Source organism: Sminthopsis crassicaudata, chromosome 6 (genome assembly GCF_048593235.1).
Source record: "Sminthopsis crassicaudata isolate SCR6 chromosome 6, ASM4859323v1, whole genome shotgun sequence".
NCBI classification, from domain to species: Eukaryota; Metazoa; Chordata; class Mammalia; order Dasyuromorphia; family Dasyuridae; genus Sminthopsis; species Sminthopsis crassicaudata.
Window position 1 is genome coordinate 205105124 of NC_133622.1, and position 17109 is coordinate 205122232.

Below are 17109 nucleotides of genomic sequence, written 5' to 3' on the forward strand. Positions count from 1 at the left end.
GTTCAAGGCTCCCTCTAATTAAGTGGATCTCAGATCTTCCTCATGCTCTGAGGGCCTTATTTTAAAAAGCTTGATACCCAAACATGCAATATATGGGGCAAAATATAGACTCTCCCTGAGAGTCTTGATTTTGATCCTTCAGGAGGACCAGAAATAATGCATTAGCATCTGGGTGGTTACAAGACAGGCCAGGCAAGAGTCATCTCAGTAACTAAGTGGTCATAAGAGGTACAAATCGGGGGCTTTCCACATCACACCACTCATGCCAGGCCTGGAATTTGAGCAAAAAAAAAAAAAAAAAAAAAAAAACTTTCTCAGCTTTCTTGTGGTTGCCCAAGAATGCTTAATGAAGGAAGTAAATAAGTGGTGAACTTTGGATAAAAGTTTGAGGCCTAATATAATTGGTTGCTATAAGAATCTACCTTATCTAATTATCCTTATATGATGTATATGGAATATGTATTAGTACATGTTTATTCTTATACTGACTATTAAATGACTAACTTAGTGTCTGTTTCTAGATGAGCATATCACTAATAATCATTATTTATTATAAAACTGCATTGAACTGATTAATACTGATTGGAATGGAGTAAGGGTCAAATGAAATCATTTCCCACGTGCCATCATCCAACTCTATTGTTCTATAGAAGAGGAAACTGAAGTCCAGAGAGAGGTCAGCCAATGGCAGAACTAAGAGATCTAAAGTCCACTAATTTGTGGTCAGATACCCTTCTCATTACATTGTACTGCCTATTTCTTCTGTGACTTCACATTTTACTTATCCCCTGGTGTTACTTCTAAAAGGGGGAGCACATTCCTTTCCTTTCACAGGCTGAAAGTTTTATTAATGTTGGTTACCTTATGGAAGTGTATGACTGGCTCTGCATGGATTCTGATAAGCTGTAGGCAAGATCTATAACCTTGGAAAAGCTGTGCAAATAATCTAAGGAAAACTGCCCGCACTTCTTTATCCTGAAAATAAGATGCGAAAGATATTAAGCTTTTCTGAAACAAGAACAACAACAAGAGCCAAAGAATCAGTGAGTAGGAAGGGAACTGAGAATCATTTTTTCTTCCCTGTCACCCATGTAAGGAACCCCATGTAACAGCTCTGAGAAGTTGTTTCATCTTTGCTCAGTACTTCTAAGATGGCAACTTTCTGTCCAGAGAATTGGGCTCTCCTTCTATTCTGGTTCTCTGTACCTTACACCCAGTGATTTTATCTCCATTAAATAAATGCTCCAGAATTCTTTCGTTTGCCTGTGGCCTAAAGGAAAACCCCCTCTTCCTTCCAACTATATTCAATAACCACACTAAAAATTATCACTCCTAAATTAAGTATAATCCAAAGATACATTAGATCAAAAAAATGAAGAGATTCTATCAGAGTTCCTCTGTGAAAAGATTAGCTTTTCCTATATTGATAGAGTGATTTTTTTTTGGGGGGGGGGTGTAAATTGATTTTCATGATCATGGGATTTTTTAAAACAATATGTTATTTTCCCTTAATTGTATATAAAAACAACCTTAACAATTGTACTTAAAATTTTAAGGTTCAAATTCTATCCCTCTCTCCCTAACCCCCCTCTTCCTGAGGCAGTAAACAATCTGATAGAATTATACATGTGCAATAATTATGGAAATGTTAAAGCTACATTGATCTTAGATATTTATCTAGATAAAACAATTAAACTTAAAAATAGCATGCCCCCAAACACAGCCCTCCCCTTGTTCCTATTGTCAGGCTTTTGATTTCCAGGCTAGTGCTTTCTCTTTTAGCTGACTGCTGAAAGAAGACTTGGATGCTCATCTGGTTGAAATTAAGGGAGCTGAGATACCATTTCCTTAAATATTTTTCCTCAAACCCCAGTATGCCTTTTAAAAACTTATTATAAAGAAAATAAAAAATAATTCTTATAAACTTACTAGCATTTTGGAGTGTGACAAAGCTGTCCGTGGCGGAGGAAATGCATAATCTGCTACTTCCAGATCTGGGTGCAAAATCTAAAAAATAAATATTTTAATAAACAAATTGTCCCAATACTCTGGAAAAATTTTTTCTGTGCTAGTTGAGCTGAGTCACTTTGATACACACAAAATCTTTGCCCTTTTGGGCACAATAATCCCCTGTCTCAGAAACTCAGATTGACATCTAACAGGCTAGTCAGCAAAGATGACAATGGTGGAAACCTATTTTCCAGGTGGGGTAATTGCATACTCAAGCTAGGGTGTCCCCAAATGTTTTGGAGAGCAATCTAGAATTATTCTCAAGGAATTATCAAACAACCCATATCGTTAGACCCAGAAATACCAGTACCTGGTCTATTTCCAAAGATAACTAGGGAAAAAGGAAAAGAACCTGTAGATTCTACAATGTATAGCAGCTCTCTTTGTGGTGGCAAAGACCTAGACTTGTGGGGACACCCCTCAACTGGGGAGTGGCTGAATAAGTTGAGGTGCAGCCTTGTGATGGAGTACTACTGTGCTATAAGAAATGATGAATTCAGTGATTTTGGAAAGAGGAGCTGCGTGACTTAATGAAGAGCAAAATGAGCAGAACCAAGAGAACTTTATATTTTATATATTATTTGAAGAACAACTTTGAGCAAATAAAGTATGATTGCACTACAGTGGAGTGTAGTATGTGGTAGTATGTGGAATCAGGTTAGAAGCCTCATGGGATCCAGGTGGTGAAGAGCCTTCAAGACCTGGAGCCAATGGAGTTCCCAGGGCCCAGGAAGGACGTGGTGGGCCTTGTGCTCTAGGCCCCTGTGTGGAAAATTAGCTGGAGATGAGAGAGACCTGAGGAAGGAAGCCAAAGTAGACAGCCCCTGCATGAATCTGGGGAAAGGTGCCCAGAACAAGAGGGTTGGCTATGTGAAGAGAGGAAACTTCCAGGCACAGAAAAAGTTGGGAAGCTTGAAATGACAAGAATTGGCAGCTGACTGGATGTGCCGGGGGAGGAATGAGGACATCATTTGACTTGCTCCTCACAGTGATAATGTGACTGGGGGAAGGTGACAAGGCTGGCCTGGGATGACAGTAAGGGTCTGCGGCTAGATTTGTGCCCAAGTCTCCCAGAGAGCAATTCTAGCTTCATCCACGGGGACATGTCATGTTACATAGCGATTCAGAACCTAGAAACCATAGTGTTCAACTAAATAGGTGTTTAATACCCTTACATTTTCAACCATTTGATTTCTGCACTGATATTTTAAATAAAGTCACCATTACAAATATGACATACCAAAGAAAGGGCCATTTGTGTCTGATGTAACAGTGGTTCTGGGAGCGGGGAGAGGTGAATACATTCAGGGATTTTAATAGTGCCTCCATCCAAATCGGCAATGATGACGTCTAACTGGAAGAAACAAAAATGAACCAAAGCTGAAACTGAGTTGAACTACTCTCTCTCTCTCTCTCTCTCTGTTATTTGTTAGTTATACCATCTCTGTTAATATCACTTGCAAATTTCAATCAAATAATTATTTACTAGTAATAATGACTTGACATGAACACAGGCAGGCATCTCATCTCAGGTGGGCAGATAAAAGAATGAAAAGTATTTCCTATGCTCATTGGCAAAAGTAACTTTTAGAATCGACAATGTGTTAATAACATTAGCGAAGACATTAGCGAAGAAACTTCAAATTCATTTTGTTTAATCAGTTTGACGGAGGATATGATTATTGTTTGACTGTGAAATAGATAATAGATATCAATTTTTATACCATTGAAGAATAATAGAAACTTAATATTCTATGAAACAAAAATTATTTAAACGAATAGACATTTCCAGGAGCACTAGTTCTAGATATATAAAGCAAAACAGGCACTTATAAGTTCAAAAGGATCCTATCACTCTTTCTTATTGTTGCTTTTTTTTATTGATAATTAAATTAACAAACATATTTTAACACTAAAGGTATCACTAGAAATAAAGAGATATGGTATAATGTTTTTAAATGATAGCAATCATAAATATGAATGCTTACCAGTTCATGGACTTCCGTACGAAAAACAGAATGAACTCCAATAATGAAAGGCGTTGGTGAACTTAGAACTTCCAATAATTGAGCCGGAAGAATAGGGATATAAGGATAACTAGGAGTAATTTTTAAAAATCACATTAAGTATATTTTCTTGTTTTCATTTTGTATACATTTTTTCTTTATAATTCCCTCAATGTGGCCTAGAATTTTATCAGTAACAGTCTTCAAAATTAGGAGTCAGTTTATCGTATAACCTTCAGTGAGACATATGTAAGTAGCTCAAACACACATATATTATTTAATTTAATAAACTTTAAGAGTACATAAATTGAGAATAAATATTGAGGCCAGTTAATAAAAAGCTCACCTATATTTAAGAGGAAACATTAAAGACTCAAGTGCTCTGCAAGCATCACTAAGTCTCTGGAAACTGGTTGAATGAAAGAGAACCTTGTTCTCTGTGAGTACGGCACAAAAGAGGCTGAGGACATTTTGGATTCCTGAAAAGACAAGAACATAATTTTACCATATGCATGTACATACCTCAGAAATACTGCCTACAGAGAAGAAAGATATTAAAGTGACAAGAAGGAAAAATCAGTACTTTTGAAATGACTGGAAGAAATTATGTGGTGCAGCTCAAGGAAGCAGAAAGCCAATGAATTAGCTGTTTTTTCAAATTGTTATCTAGATCTTTAAATTCAGTATAATACTCCTTGTTTTATTATAGTCTGGATATTGTCTATTATGGTTGAACTTACTTTCTATAATTGAAGCTATGTGTTGAGTAGAAATAATGGTGGTAAAAAAAGAAAAAAAAAAAAGGTACAGGGAAATAATGATGTTTTTTAGCCAGAGCTATTAGTGGATTAAATGAGGCAAAATAAAGTGAGGTTTTTTTTTGGAAACATATGCGGTAGTAGCAGTCACAAACGAGATAAGACTCAGAAATGGTCTTAATAACTACAAAGATAAATTAGTCCTTTGAAAAACTGAAGCATTTTCATTAAAACTTATTTACTTTTGTAACCAGTTGGGAGTGTAAAACATAAATAAGTGAACAAATGAACTAGCTGATAAATAATTTTAAGAAAAAGAATATTCTGAGCCAAACACAGCAGGCCCACAAAGTAGTTGTAGGCCAAAATGAACCACAGAAAGAAGCAGCCTTGAGAGGAAGGGAGGGAGGGAGGAAGGGAGGGAGGGGAGGAAGTGAGGAAAGAAAGGAGGGAGGGAGGGAAGGAGGAAGTGAGGAAAGAAAGGAGGGAGGGAAGGAAGGGAGGGAGGGAGGGAGGGAGGGAAGGAAGGGAGGGAGGGAGGGAGGGAGGGAGGGAGGAAGGAAGGAAGGAAGGAAGGAAGGAAGGAAGGAAGGAAGGAAGGAAGGAAGGAAGGAAGGAAGGAAGGAAGGAAGGAAGGAAGGAAGGAAGGAAGGAAGGAAGGAAGGAAGGAAGGAAGGAAGGAAGGAAGGAAGGAAGGAAGGAAGGAAGGAAGGAAGGAAGGAAGGAAGGAAGGAAGGAAGGAAGGAAGGAAGGAAGGAAGGAAGGAAGAAGGAAAGATTAATTTATTAAGTGTCTACTATTTGCTAGGCTCTGTGCTAAATGCTTTAAAAATTATCTCCTTTGATCCTAACAACCTTGAAGGATAAGGGCTACCATGATACTCATTTGATACCATTTTTAAAAACTGAAGCAGGTGGAACTTAAGGAATGAGAGCCTTGTAGCTTATAAATATCAAAGGCTATATTTGAGTTCAGGTCCTCCTGACTAGGTCTGGTGCTAGCTATCTCCTATACCACCTACTCTGAGCAAAATAGAACAAAATTAAGATTAGTTATGGTGGTATTCAAAGCTTCATATATTTTGGTCCCTACATTTCCAGCCTCATCTACTATCATTCTCTTTTATGCTCTTTAATGTTCCAACCAAATTTGAACATGAACAATTGAACATTTCATTCCTGACTTTGTTTAGGTTGTCTCCTCCGCCAGCAACGGCATTCTGCCTTTAATCTCTTCCTCCATATACCTAATCCCTATCCCAAAGCCCAGCTCAAATATTCCTTTATTCACCAAGCTTTTCCCCATTTGGAAAAATTCTCAAAATACTTTATATCTCTTCAGATTATAAATCTAGATCTAGAAAGGACTCACATGGTATCTTGTCTAACTTCTTAATGATAAACAACTAAGGCCTAGGAAGTTTAAATGACTTGCCCACACAGATGGTATACTTCAGAGAAAGGACTTTCATGAATTCTGGACCTCTGACTTCAGTCCATGACTCCTATAATACTTATTCTCATGCTAGGAGAAAAACACTTTCTTCCTTTGAACATTTATCTATGGGGGAATTTTGATTAGTCATATATCTACAGCTTTATTTGAGAAAACTGATAAAAAGATTTTTTTTTCCTTATTTGATCACTTCCCTTCATATTGTAGAAACATTACCTTTATCTCTTCAGTTATCTATTTTATCTTTTGTAATTGCCCTTAATCTTTGATTAAAATATATCCCCTATCAGTGAGTAGCATAAAATCAGATTCTCCTCTCATCTTTAATAATATAATCTTGAATATTTAATAATATAATCTTGATCTTGAATATGTCCATTTAGAAAGTATACTGGAAGATTGTATAAAATATTGGGTTTAAGCTTAATTTCTGCCAGGCTACTTTCCAATTTCTCCAACAGGTTTCATTAATTAGAGTTCTTTCTCTAAATAATTTATGTTTTCTGTGAAGGTGAGTTCTATTGTTTTTGAGGCCTCCTTGTCTACTCTGTTCTGCTGAGCTGCCATGATGATTGCTATTTTATTTTATTTATTTTTCTTCATATTTTTGATTTCATTTTATTATTTATTTCGTAAGAGTTCATTAGCTTTTGTTTACCTAATTCTAATTTTTTTTTTAATTTGGAATTTTTTTTCACAGTATATATGCATGAGTAATTTTTTTTATAATATTATCCCTTGTATTCATTTTTCCAAATTATCCCCCCCTCCCTCCATTCCCTCCCCCCCGATGACAGGCAATCCCATACATTTTACATGTGTTACAGTAAAACCTAGATACAATATATGTGTGTAAATACCATTTTCTTGTTGCACATTAAGTATTAGATTCCGACCCCCAACCAAAAATTAAACTTGAAATACAAAAATTAAAAGGAGAAATCAATAAAATTGAAAGTAAAAAAATTATTGAATTAATAAATAAAACCAAGAGTTGGTTTTATGAAAAAGCCAATAAAATAGATAAACCTTTGGTAAATTTGATCAAAAAAAAGAAAGAGGAAAATCAAATTGATAGTCTTACAAATGAAAAGGGGGATCTTTCCACCAATGAAGAGGAAATTAGAGAAATAATAAGGAGTTACTTTGCCCAACTTTATGCCAATAAATTTGATAACTTAAGTGAAATGGATGACTTCCTCCAAAAATATAGGCTCCCTAGATTAACAGAGGAGGAGATAAATTGCTTAAATAGTCCCATTTCAGAAAAAGAAATAGAACAAGCTATTAATCAACTCCCCAGGAAAAAATCCCCAGGGCCAGATGGATTCACATGTGAATTCTACCAAACATTTAAAGAACAATTAGCCCCAATGTTATATAAATTATTTGAAAAAAATAGGGGATGAAGGAGTCCTACCAAACTCCTTTTATGACACAGACATGGTACTGATACCTAAACCAGGTAGATCGAAAACTGAGAAAGAAAATTATAGACCAATCTCCTTAATGAATATTGATGCTAAAATCTTAAATAAGATATTAGCAAAAAGACTTCAGAAAATCATCTCCAAGATAATACACTATGATCAAGTAGGATTTATTCCAGGAATGCAGGGCTGGTTTAATATTAGGAAAACTATTAATATAATTGACCATATTAATAATCAAATTAATAAGAACCATATGATCATCTCAATAGATGCAGAAAAAGCATTTGACAAAATCCAACATCCATTCCTACTAAAAACTCTTGAGAGTATAGGAATAAATGGACTATTCCTTAGAATAATCAGGAGCATATATTTAAGACCTTCAGTAAGCATAATATGCAATAGAAATAAACTGCAACCTTTCCCAGTAAGATCAGGAGTGAAACAAGGTTGCCCACTATCACCATTACTATTCAATATAGTACTAGAAACGCTAGCCTCGGCAATAAGAGCCGAGAAAGAGATTCAAGGAATTAAGAGTAGGAAATGAGGAAATTAAACTATCACTTTTTGCAGATGACATGATGGTATACTTAGAGAACCCCAAAGACTCTGCTAAAAAGCTACTAGAAATAATTCAAAATTTCAGCAAAGTGGCAGGATACAAAATAAATCCACATAAATCCTCGGCATTTTTATATATCACTAACAAAATGCAACAGCAAGAGATACAAAGAGAAATTCCATTCCAAACAAATGTTGAGAGTATAAAATATTTGGGAATCCATCTACCAAAGAAAAGTCAGGAATTATATGAGAAAAATTACAAAACACTTGCCATAAAAATAAAATCAGATTTAAATAATTGGAAAGACATTCAGTGCTCTTGGATAGGCCGAGCGAATATAATAAAGATGACAATACTCCCCAAACTAATCTATTTATTTAGTGCTATACCAATCAGACTCCCAAGAAACTATTTCAATGACCTAGAAAAAATAACAACAAAATTCATATGGAAGAATAAAAGGTCGAGAATTGCAAGGGAACTAATGAAAAAAAACTCAGAGGAAGGTGGTCTAAGTGTACCTGATCTAAAGCTATATTATATAGCAGCAGTCACCAAAACCATTTGGTATATTGGCTAAGAAATAGACCGGTAGATCAGTGGAACAGATTAGATACAAAGGACAAAAAAGGGTACATCTATAGCAATCTAATCTTTGACAAACCCAAAGATTCCAACATTAGGGATAAAAATTCATTATTCGGAAAAAACTGTTGGGAAAACTGGAAATTAGTATGGCAGAAATTAGATATGGATCCACACTTAACACCATATACCAAGATAAGATCAAAATGGATCCATGATTTAGGCATAAAGAGGGAGATAATAAATAGATTAGAGGAACAGAGGATAGTCTACCTCTCAGACTTGTGGAGGAGGAAGGAATTTATGACCAGAGGAGAACTAGAGATCATTATTGATCACAAAATAGAAGATTTTGATTACATCAAACTAAAAAGTTTCTGTACAAATAATACTAATGCAAACAAGATTAGAAGGGAAGTAACAAATTGGGAAAATATTTTTAAAAACAAAGGTTCTGACAAAGGTCTCATTTCCAAAATATATAGAGAACTGACCATAATTTATAAGAAACCGAACCATTCTCCAATTGATAAATGGTCAAAGGATATGAACAGACAATTCTCAGAGGAAGAAATTGAAACTATATCCACTCACATGAAAGAGTGTTCCAAATCACTACTGATCAGAGAAATGCAAATTAAGACCACTCTGAGATACCACTACACACCTGTCAGATTGGCTAAGATGACAGGAACCAATAATGATAAATGTTGGAGGGGATGTGGGAAAGCTGGGACACTGATACATTGTTGGTGGAGTTGTGAAAGAATCCAGCCATTCTGGAGAGCAATTTGGAACTATGCCCAAAAAGTTATCAAACTGTGCATACCCTTTGATCCAGCAGTGCTACTACTGGGCTTATATCCCAAAGAAATACTAAAGAAGGGAAAGGTACCTGTATGTGCCAAAATGTTTGTGGCAGCTCTTTTTGTTGTAGCTAGAAACTGGAAGATGAATGGATGTCCATCAGTTGGAGAATGGTTGGGTAAATTGTGGTATATGAAGGTTATGGAATATTATTGCTCTGTAAGAAATGACCAGCAGGAGGAATACAGAGAGGCCTGGAGAGACTTAAATCAACTGATGCTGAGTGAAATGAGCAGAACCAGAAGATCACTGTACACTTCAACAACAATACTGTATGAGGATGTATTCTGATGGAAGTGGAAATCTTCAACATAAAGAAGATCCAACTCACTTCCAGTTGATCAATGATGGACAGAGGTAGCTACACCCAGAGAAGAAACACTGGGAAGTGAATGTAAATTGTTAGCACTAATATCTGTCTGCCCAGGTTGCATGTACCTTCGGATTCTAATGTTTATTGTGCAACAAGAAAATGATACTCACACACATGTATTGTACCTAGACTATATTGTAACACATGTAAAATGTATGGGATTGCCTGTCATCGGGGGGAGGGAATAGAGGGAGGGGGGGTAATTTGGAAAAATGAATACAAGGGATAATATTATAAAAATATATATATATATAAAACTTTCTAAGAAAAAAAAAGTCAATTAATCAATAAATATTTATTGAATGCTAAAAAAAAAAAAGAAAAAAAAGAAAAAAAAAAGTATTAGATTCCGAAGGTACAAGTAAACTGGGCAGACAGACAGTAGTGCTAACAATTTACATTCACTTCCCAGTGTTCCTTCTCTGGGTGTAGTTATTTCTGTCCATCATTGATCAACTGGAAGTGAGTTGGTTCTTCTTTATGTTGAAGATTTCCACTTCCATCAGAATACATCCTCATACAGTATTGTTGTTGAAGTGTACAGTGATCTTCTGGTTCTGCTCATTTCACTCAGCATCAGTTGATTTAAGTCTCTCCAGGCCTCTCTGTATTCCTCCTGCTGGTCATTTCTTACAGAGCAATAATATTCCATAACCTTCATATACCATAATTTACCCAACCATTCTCCAACTGATGGACATCCATTCATCTTCCAGTTTCTAGCTACAACAAAAAGAGCTGCCACAAACATTTTGGCACATACAGGTACCTTTCCCTTCTTTAGTATTTCTTTGGGATATAAGCCCAGTAGTAGCACTGCTGGATCAAAGGGTATGCACAGTTTGATAACTTTTTGGGCATAGTTCCAAATTGCTCTCCAGAATGGCTGGATTCTTTCACAACTCCACCAACAATGTATCAGTGTCCCAGCTTTCCCACATCCCCTCCAACATTCATCATTATTTGTTCCTGTCATCTTAGCCAATCTGACAGGTGTGTAGTGGTATCTCAGAGTTGTCTTAATTTGCATTTCTCTGATCAGTAGTGATTTGGAACACTCTTTCATATGAATGGAAATAATTTCAATTTCATCATCTGAGAATTGTCTGTTCATATCCTTTGACCATTTATCAATTGGAGAATGGTTTGGTTTCTTATAAAGTAGGGTCAGTTCTCTATATATTTTGGAAATGAGACCTTTGTCAGAACCTTTAACTTTAAAAATATTTTCCCAATGTGTTACTTCCCTTCTAATCTTGTTTACGTTAGTATTGTTTGTACAGAAACTTTTTAGTTTGATGTAATCAAAATCTTCTATTTTGTGATCAATAATGATCTCTAGTTCTCCTCTGGTCATAAATTCCTTCCTCCTCCACAAGTCTGAGAGGTAGATTATCCTCTGTTCCTCTAATCTATTTATTATCTCATTCTTTATGCCTAAGTCATGGACCCATTTTGATCTTATCTTGGTATATGGTGTTGTGTGGATCCATATCTAATTTCTGCCATACTAATTTCCAGTTTTCCCAACAGTTTTTTCCAAATAATGAATTTTTATCCCTAATGTTGGTATCTTTGGATTTGTCAAAGATTAGATTGCTATAGATGCACCCTTTTTTATCCTTTGTATCTAATCTGTTCCACTGATCTACCAGTCTATTTTCTTAGCCAATACCAAATGGTTTTGGTGACTGCTGCTATATAATATAGCTTTAGATCAGGTACACTTAGACCACCTTCCTCTGAGTTTTTTTTCATTAGTTCCCTTGCAATTCTCGACCTTTTATTCTTCCATATGAATTTTGTTGTTATTTTTTCTAGGTCATTAAAATAGTTTCTTGGGAGTCTGATTGGTATAGCACTAAATAGATAGATTAGTTTGGGGAGTATTGTCATCTTTATTATATTCGCTCGGCTTATCCAAGAGCACTGAATGTCTTTCCAATTATTTAAATGATTGCTATTTTATAACATAGCTTGAGGACTAGAAGTGCTATTCTCTTTATCTCTACCTTTTTTCATCAATGTACTTGATAGTCTACATCCTTTATTTTTCCAAATGAATTTTATTATTATTTGGTCAACTTCTATAAAATATCTTATTGAAAATATGATCGATATGGTATTAAAATTGTAAATTCACTTTGGTAATATTGTCATTTTCATTACACTGGTACAGCGCAGCATAAGCTTAATACTGCTTCAGCAATCCAGCTATTTAAATTGTTCCTTTCTGACAATATTTTTTTTTAAGCATTAATGAATGTTGTACATCATTAAAGAAGTTTCTTTTTCTGTATTTATGGAGATAACCATGCGAGTATGGGTATTTTGGTTTTAAAAATGATTAATTATGTTGATTATTTTTCTACTATTGAGTCATCCTTGCATCTGTGGTATAAATTTAACTTAGTCATAATGAATAATTTCTTGGATAAATCACTGGATTTTATTTAAAATATAGGATTTAATTTAAATTTTCTGAATTGATATTCATTAATGATATTAGTCTATAGTTTTCCTTTTGTGTTTTGTCCTTACTTGGTTTAGGTATTAAGACTATATTTGTCTTATAAAAGGATTCTAGGAAGTTCCTTCCTTTCTTATTTTTAAGAATTATCTAGGGGAGGTAGAGCCAAGGTGATGCAATAAAGGCAGAAACTCACCATGTTCTCACTGTGCTCCTACTAATCACTCCAAACTCCTTTAAATAATGACTCTAAACAAATTTTAGTGTCAAAACATACAAAAAGATGGAGCAGAATAATTTTCTAGCTGATGACAACATAAGTAGGAATGGGCCTATGAACCTCTGAATCAATGGCAGTCCTGGTGGCTTCCACACCTCTCAGCCCAGAAACACAAAAGATGACTTGGAAGGTCAGCAGAAAAAGTCTGTGACAATAGGGTGGGAGTCCAGTGCACAATTTCAACAAAGGCCATACCAGTACAGCCCTAGCCCCCGCCCCAGTGTCAGCAAAACAGGACTTTGTTGCTTTAGCACACTAAATCTTACACTAAATTCCCTCCATAGAGGGGAGGGGGCACTCCTAATAGTTGCAGAGCACAGAAGAGAGCTTGTGGTCAGGTCTATAAAAGGATCTCTGAAAATAGTTGCACAAAACTCCTGGGACAGTGCACCCTCCTTCCTAGAAAGAGCCTTACTTTAAACAAAGTGTTAAAAGCCAAATAACAGGCTAGGAAAATGAGCAGGCAACAGAAAAAGATCCTGACTATAGAAAGTTAGTATGGTGACAAGGAAGAGCAAAATACATACTAAGAAAATAATAAAGTCAAAATTCCTACATCAAAAGACTCCAAGAAAAATAAAAATTATCCTCAGGTCATGAAAGAGCACAAAAGGGATTATGAAAATCAAGTAAATAGATAAAAGGAAAAATCGGGAAGAGAACTGCCAGTGATGCATAAAGAAATACGAAAAGGTAATGGGAAGAAGAATGCTTTAAAAAGTAAAAATGGTTAAATGGGAAAGGAGGTACAGGAGGTACAAAAGCTTAATGAAGAAAATAATTGCTTAAAAATTAGAATCAAGCAAATGGAAGCTAATGATTGTATGAGAAATCATGATATAATAAAGCAAAACCAAAAAGATGAAAAAGTAGAAAAAATGTGAAATATCTCATTAGGAAAACAACTGACCTGGAAAATAGATCCAGGAGAGATAATTATAAAAGTATTAGTCTACCTGAAAGTCATAATCAAAAAAAGAACCTGGATATCAAGTTTCAAGAAATTATCAAGGAAAGCTCCTGATATTCGGGAACCAGTGGGTAAAATAAAAATTGAAAGAATTTACTGATTACCTCCTGAGTGATTCCGAAATGAAAATTCCCAGGAATACAGTCAAATTCAAGGACTTTCAAGTCAAGGAGAAAATATCGCCAACATCCAGAAAAATTAATTCAATTGTAGTGGAGCCATGGTCAGGATAACACAAAATTTAGCAGTTTTTACATTAAAAAGACTGGAGGATTTAGAATATATTCCTAAAAGTAGTTAAGCTAGGATTACAACCAAGAATCACCTATCCAGCAAAACTGAGTATAATCCTTTAGGAAAAAAGGTAGAAATTCAATGAAATAGAGAGTTTTCAAGTATTCATGATGAAAAGATCAGAGCTAAATAGAAAATGTGATTTTCAAATATAGAACTCAGAAGAAGCACAAGAGGATAATCAGGAAAGTAATGTCATAAAGCAGTTATAAGCTTTATTTGTTTACCTTCCTACATGGGAGAATAATTCTTTAACTCATTAGAACTTTCTCATTATTATGGCAGTTGGAAGTAGTATATATAGACAGAGGGCATAGGTGTGAGTTGAGTACAAAAGGATAACATCTAAAAAATAAAATTAAGAAGTGAAAGAGGGATGGGAGAGAGGGAAATGGAGAAGTAAGATGGTGTTAATTATCTGTCATAAAAAGAGGCAAGAAAAAGCTTTTATAGTGAAGGGTCAGAAGAGAGGAGAGGGTAAGAGAGTGAACTATACTCTTATCAGAATTGGCTCAAAGAAGAAATAACATACGCATTCAATATGGGTATAAAAATCTATCTTACACTATAGGAAAGTATGAGGGAAAAGGGCTATGGGAAGAGAAAAGGGTGACAGAAGAGAACACACTGAAGGAGGGAAAAGCCAGTAGCAAAACATTTTTGAGGAAGATCTGGGTGAAAAGAGAGAAAGAATAGAATAAACAGTTAGCAATAGTAATTGTAAAAAGAATTTTGAAGCAAGTTTCTCTGACAAGGCCTCATTTCTCAAACATATAGAAAACTGAGTCAAATTTATAAAAAACATAAGTGCTATGATCTAATTGTTAAATGATCAAAAGATATGAAATATCCTAAAGGGCTATAAATTCATATATATCCTTTGACCTAACATGATTTATTAATTGGGGAATGGCTGAATAAATTATGGTATGTGATTATGATACATTATTGTTCTGTGAGAAATGATGAGCAGGATGCTCTCAGTAAAACCTGGAAAATTCTCCATGAACTCAAGAAAAGTGAATTGTTTTGTGAACAAAGAAACAGCTATACTGTGCATGATCAGTTATGAAAGACTGCTATTCTTAGCAATACAATGATCCACAACTACACTGAAGGAGTTATGATGAAAAATCCTATCCATATCCAGAAAAAGAACTAATTGTGTTTGAATATAGATCAAAGCATTCTCATTCTCTCTCTGTCTCTTACTGTATTTTTCATGAGGATTTTTTTTTTTAAAGGGGAAGACCTATGCTTTCACAACATGACTTATGGAATGTTTTGCATAATTTCACGCGTACTTTCTTAATGGGATTTGAATATAGGGATAAGGGAGAGAATTTAGAACTCAAAGTTTTAAAATTTTAAAAAATGTAAAAAAATTGTTTTGAATATAACTGGGAAAATATTTTTAAAATGAGAAAAAATAATATCTGTACAGTGTAGAGGGCCACAGTCAGTGGGGAAACTGTGGGTAAGGTATAAGACCCTTCGGCCCAGGAGGACCCTGATGACAATGTCTGGTTCAGGTCCCCATCTCCCCAAAGGGTCTCCTGAGAAGTCAGGGGGTGGTGACAACCTGTGTTGTGATTGAAGCATAGTGATACCAGGTGGCAAACTATGTACAATACCAAGTTGTTTATGTGGTCCCACATGCACAGTGTAGTTTTTTGTTACATTATAAAAAGGGGAAAGTCCTTGAAATAAACGGACTCCCATATTTCCACCATCCTCGGGAGTCCCGCCTCATCACTTCTCCAGTAGGAAGGTATGTTTTAATCACCCCAACTTGGGGGCTCTAGAAAACAGGACACAACAGTATAGCATAAATATTTATTTTTTAAATTTGGCACTATTCTTCTGTGAACTCATTAGTACTTAAAGAGTTTTCTCTTCCTTTGATAGTTTTTTCACAGCTAGGTTTATTCCCTTTTCTGAGATTAGTTAATTCAAGATCTTGATTCAGTTTTCTGTCAGTTTAGGTATTTTATATTTTTGGAGGTATTTTGTGTGTGTGTGTGTGTGTGTGTGTGTGTGTGTGTGTGTGTGTGTTCTCGGTTTTGTTAGCATATAGTTATATATAATACATTCTGATTACTCTTTTTATTTCTTCTTTCATTTTATAATTTACTTCAACAAAAAACAAGAAGAAACAAATAAACATTGATTCACTTTTAGATGAAGGGTTGTGAGATTTAGTACATGACATTTCAGGCTTGTTTTTTTTTTTATTACCATTTTTATTTGACTTCTGCTTTCACCCTTGTTTCCCTAAGTACATTTAGAAAGGGACGACCCTTCTATTGCTGTTTTGTTGTTGTCTTTGTTACTATATTTTTTATATTTCTTGTATTTCAGCTGTTTGAAAAGTATATAGTGTCTCTAGACCTGGTTTTCTTCTAAGAATGTTTCAAATGTCTTTTCATGATTGAATAGCAATCATTTCTAATTAAAGTTAGGCTCAGATTTGTAGTACAGACACATGCACAAAAAGCATTTCTGCCAACATCGTAGAATTAGAGTTCAAAATTAGTAAGCAGGAGCATATTTTCTAGTTTGCAAATTTCCTATAAAGTTTTTATTAATTATCCCTCTGACCACTTATCTACTTAATAATAACTCTAAAGCTATTATTAAAATATAGCTATACATCTAAAGCTAAGAGCTTTATATTTTTGTGTCAATTCCTTATTTTGGATATTAGACTTACATCAATGATATTTGGTGCAAATATTTTTCCAGTTCTATTATTCAGAGATTCATAGAAGGGACCTCAGAAGCGTTCTAGCTTGACCTTTTTTATAAACGAGGAAGCTGATGTCCTGAACAACTTGTCCTTGATCATATAGGGATTTAAACATCAGAGGCAGAATCTGAGCCCAGACTCTGGCTCTAGAGCCAGTATTCTACTGGATCTCACTACCTCTTGTTCTCTGTTAATTTTCTTGAATTATTTTACTTGGACAGAATCTTTTAGTCTTATGTAATCAGAATGATCAGTTTAATCTTTTTATCACCTCCTCTCTCCCTTCTTTAA

General features: G+C 34.9%; 1 protein-coding gene across 4 annotated transcripts in view; it reads right to left on the bottom strand.

Annotated features, from left to right (window-relative positions):
- SBF2 (SET binding factor 2) overlaps positions 1–17109 on the bottom strand; it is a 448846-nt gene that overhangs the window by 206878 nt on the left and 224859 nt on the right. For all 4 annotated transcript variants that reach the window (XM_074273454.1, XM_074273453.1, XM_074273452.1 and 1 more), the window contains exons 7-11: positions 4363–4495; positions 3999–4107; positions 3251–3364; positions 1930–2007; positions 862–975 (exon numbers count right to left, since the gene is read on the bottom strand). In XM_074273454.1, the coding sequence (XP_074129555.1) occupies positions 862–975; positions 1930–2007; positions 3251–3364; positions 3999–4107; positions 4363–4495 (548 nt within the window). The remainder of the gene's footprint in view (positions 1–861; positions 976–1929; positions 2008–3250; positions 3365–3998; positions 4108–4362; positions 4496–17109) is intronic.